Genomic DNA, 2,693 nt, shown 5'->3' on the forward strand with positions numbered 1-2,693 from the left:
TTACTTTTAACTAAACCCACCGTGAGGCCATTTCAGTACACATCACCAGCACATTGAGGTTTTTTATACTGCCGTAAATAACTCACAAGCGATTTCTATGTAACAGAACTTGCGACAAACCAAAGTAGCGACTTGGCTAAGCCTGATTTTTCATTTTGTCTGCTGTGCTCACCTCAACTCAGCGAAATGCATGCCCTAAATACATAGCTAAGTCGGTATGTAAGGGTTTTAATAAATGCTTGTGTATGCAGGCACTAGAATGAAGAAGGAGTAACAAATCACTATGGGTTAGGGTTAGACAATCATATCCAAATAATTGCATTGCCTAGATGCGTGAATTCGTGTTTTGCAGGGTCAAGAAGAGGGGGGATGATTTAATGTGCAAGTCCAACCATCAGACTTTCACGTCAGAGGTTCTGCTTTGCTACAAAGGCGCTGTACAGGGTCTCCAGGTTTTTGCGCTTTAGATCATAGTCCTCCTTTGTGGCATCTGGGTCGATGTCTAGCCACTTCAAGGTCGTCTCACACATCGTTAGTATGTCTTCACTCGACCCCTCCGCTGTCTTTTGCTGCATCTCTTCCTCCTCCATTTTCCATTTTATGCTAAAGATGTAGTTCTCTAACTTGACCTTAGCTTCCATCCTACTTTTCTCCTTTTGATCCGCCTCCTTGAACTTCTCCGCATCACTCACTATTTGCTCGATCTCTTCTTCTGTCAGACGACCCGTGTTATTAGCGATGGTGATGCTGTTCTCCTTCCCCGCCGACTTGTCCATCGCCGACACGTTGAGAATGCCATTCAGGTCAATGCTGAAGGTCACTTCAATCTGGGGCACACCACGCGGCGCCGGTGGGATTCCTGACAACTTAAATTCTCCCAACAAGTTGTTGTCATTCACCATTGCACGCTCACCCTCATACACTTGGACCAACACACTTGGTTGATCGTCTGAGCACGTGGAGAAGATTTTTGTGCTCTTTGTGGGAATCTTCGTGTTGCGCTTTATCAGCGTCGTCATTACACCACCTGTGGTTGCCACACCTAGTGACAATGGCGTTACCTCCAGCAGTATCAGATCCTCCACCACCTTTGAATTTTCACAAGTCAGATTTGACGCCAGCAACGTTGCACCGTACGCCACTACCTCGTCTGGATTCATAGACTTGTTCAGCTTACTGCAAGGGAAGAAGTCCCGCAACATCTCCTCCACCTTGGGAATACGCGTGGACCCACCCACTAACAATACCTCTTGGATGTCATCCTTGTCCAACTTGGCATCATGCAAAGCCGTCTCCACCGTTTCCATCGTCCGAGTGAAGAGGTCCAAGCACAACTGCTCAAATCGGACCCGTGTGAGGTTTGCACTGAAATCGATGCCTTCAAACAACGATTCTTCCTCTATATTCGTGTACTCAGCCGAGCTCAATGTCCTCTTTGCCTCCTCACATGCCTTTCTCAAACGGCCAATCGCCCTCTTGTTGGTTGTCAAGTCCAGTCCTTCGTGTGCTTGCTTGAACATCTCCACAAAGTGAGCCACAAGTCGAGAATTAATGTCCTCACCACCCAGATGCGTGTCACCACCAACCGCCTTCACATCGAATTTTCCATTCTCGATGGACAGAATGGACACGTCGAAGGTGCCACCACCCCAATCAAAGATGAGCACATTGCGCTGCTGATCGCTCTTCTTGTCCAAGCCATATGCAATTGCAGCAGCCGTCGGCTCATTGAGGAGGCGCAGAACATTTAAACCAGCTATTTTTCCTGCATCAATTGTGGCCTGTCGCTGATTGACGTTGAAGTACGCAGGCACAGTGATCACCGCATCTGTGACCTCTTCCCCTAAGTAGGCCTGTGCTGTCTCCTTCATCTTTGACAGCACCATGGATGAGACCTCCTCCGCAACGAAATGCTTTGTTATACCGCAATGCTGTACTTTGATTTTCAGCTTCTCTTTTGAATTTATAACTTTGAAGGGCCAGTGCTTCATGTCACTCTGCACTGCCTCATCGATGAATCGGCGCCCGAGTAGACGTTTTACATCGAACACCGTATTGGTGGGGTTCGTGCCAGCCTGGGCCTTTGCGGCTTCACCGATGAGGCGTTCCTTATCTGTGAAGGCCACATAACATGGCGTTGTGCGATTACCCTGATCGTTAGCTACGATATCCACCTTGCCACATTGGAAAACACCGACGCAGGAAAACGTCGTTCCCAAGTCAATGCCGATAGCAGGTCCCGCTGGCATGGCTTCGTGTGGAGTACAAATTCGAACGTGTTGTGTCGAACAATGATGACCATTACGACTGCTGCAACCCCTTATATCAACTGCAGATAATCCTACTCAACCTATCCACGACGTGCGCTAACTGCTAGAATTCTTTTATCCATCCAGGAGGTGCCACTCTTTATTGCTTCTTTTCATTAGCTGGCGACTGCACACAACAGTAGCAACGACACAATGCAGGTTTCGGTTTGAACACGCCTGTGATTGAGCCTTGGTGTAAGCAGAGTTGTCAGCTTCATATTGAATTGGGGGTGACGGAAGTGCAGCAGTGTGTAGATGTGCCAACATATCAACTTATGGCTGGTTATATCATAGTATTCATGAAGCCTGAGTAGTGAATTAGGAAAGTGTATCCTGAGTGCTAGCACCCTCCTTACTGCTCTGCCTGCCTCCATCATAAATAGC

At 47.8% G+C, this 2,693-nt stretch overlaps 1 protein-coding gene across 1 annotated transcript; it reads right to left on the reverse strand. All coding sequences in view use genetic code 11, as the record gives it.

The window, feature by feature from the left end:
• Positions 1–407: 407 nt before the first annotated feature.
• Positions 408–2,249, reverse strand: EGR_04903 (Heat shock cognate protein; the record flags this gene model as incomplete). Its single annotated transcript, XM_024494152.1, has 1 exon — positions 408–2,249. The coding sequence occupies one exon, from the start codon at positions 2,247–2,249 to the stop codon at positions 408–410; it is 1,842 nt and encodes a 613-aa protein (XP_024351389.1).
• Positions 2,250–2,693: the final 444 nt, after the last annotated feature.

Source organism: Echinococcus granulosus (genome assembly GCF_000524195.1).
Source record: "Echinococcus granulosus chromosome Unknown EG_S00033, whole genome shotgun sequence".
NCBI lineage: Eukaryota > Metazoa > Platyhelminthes > Cestoda > Cyclophyllidea > Taeniidae > Echinococcus > Echinococcus granulosus.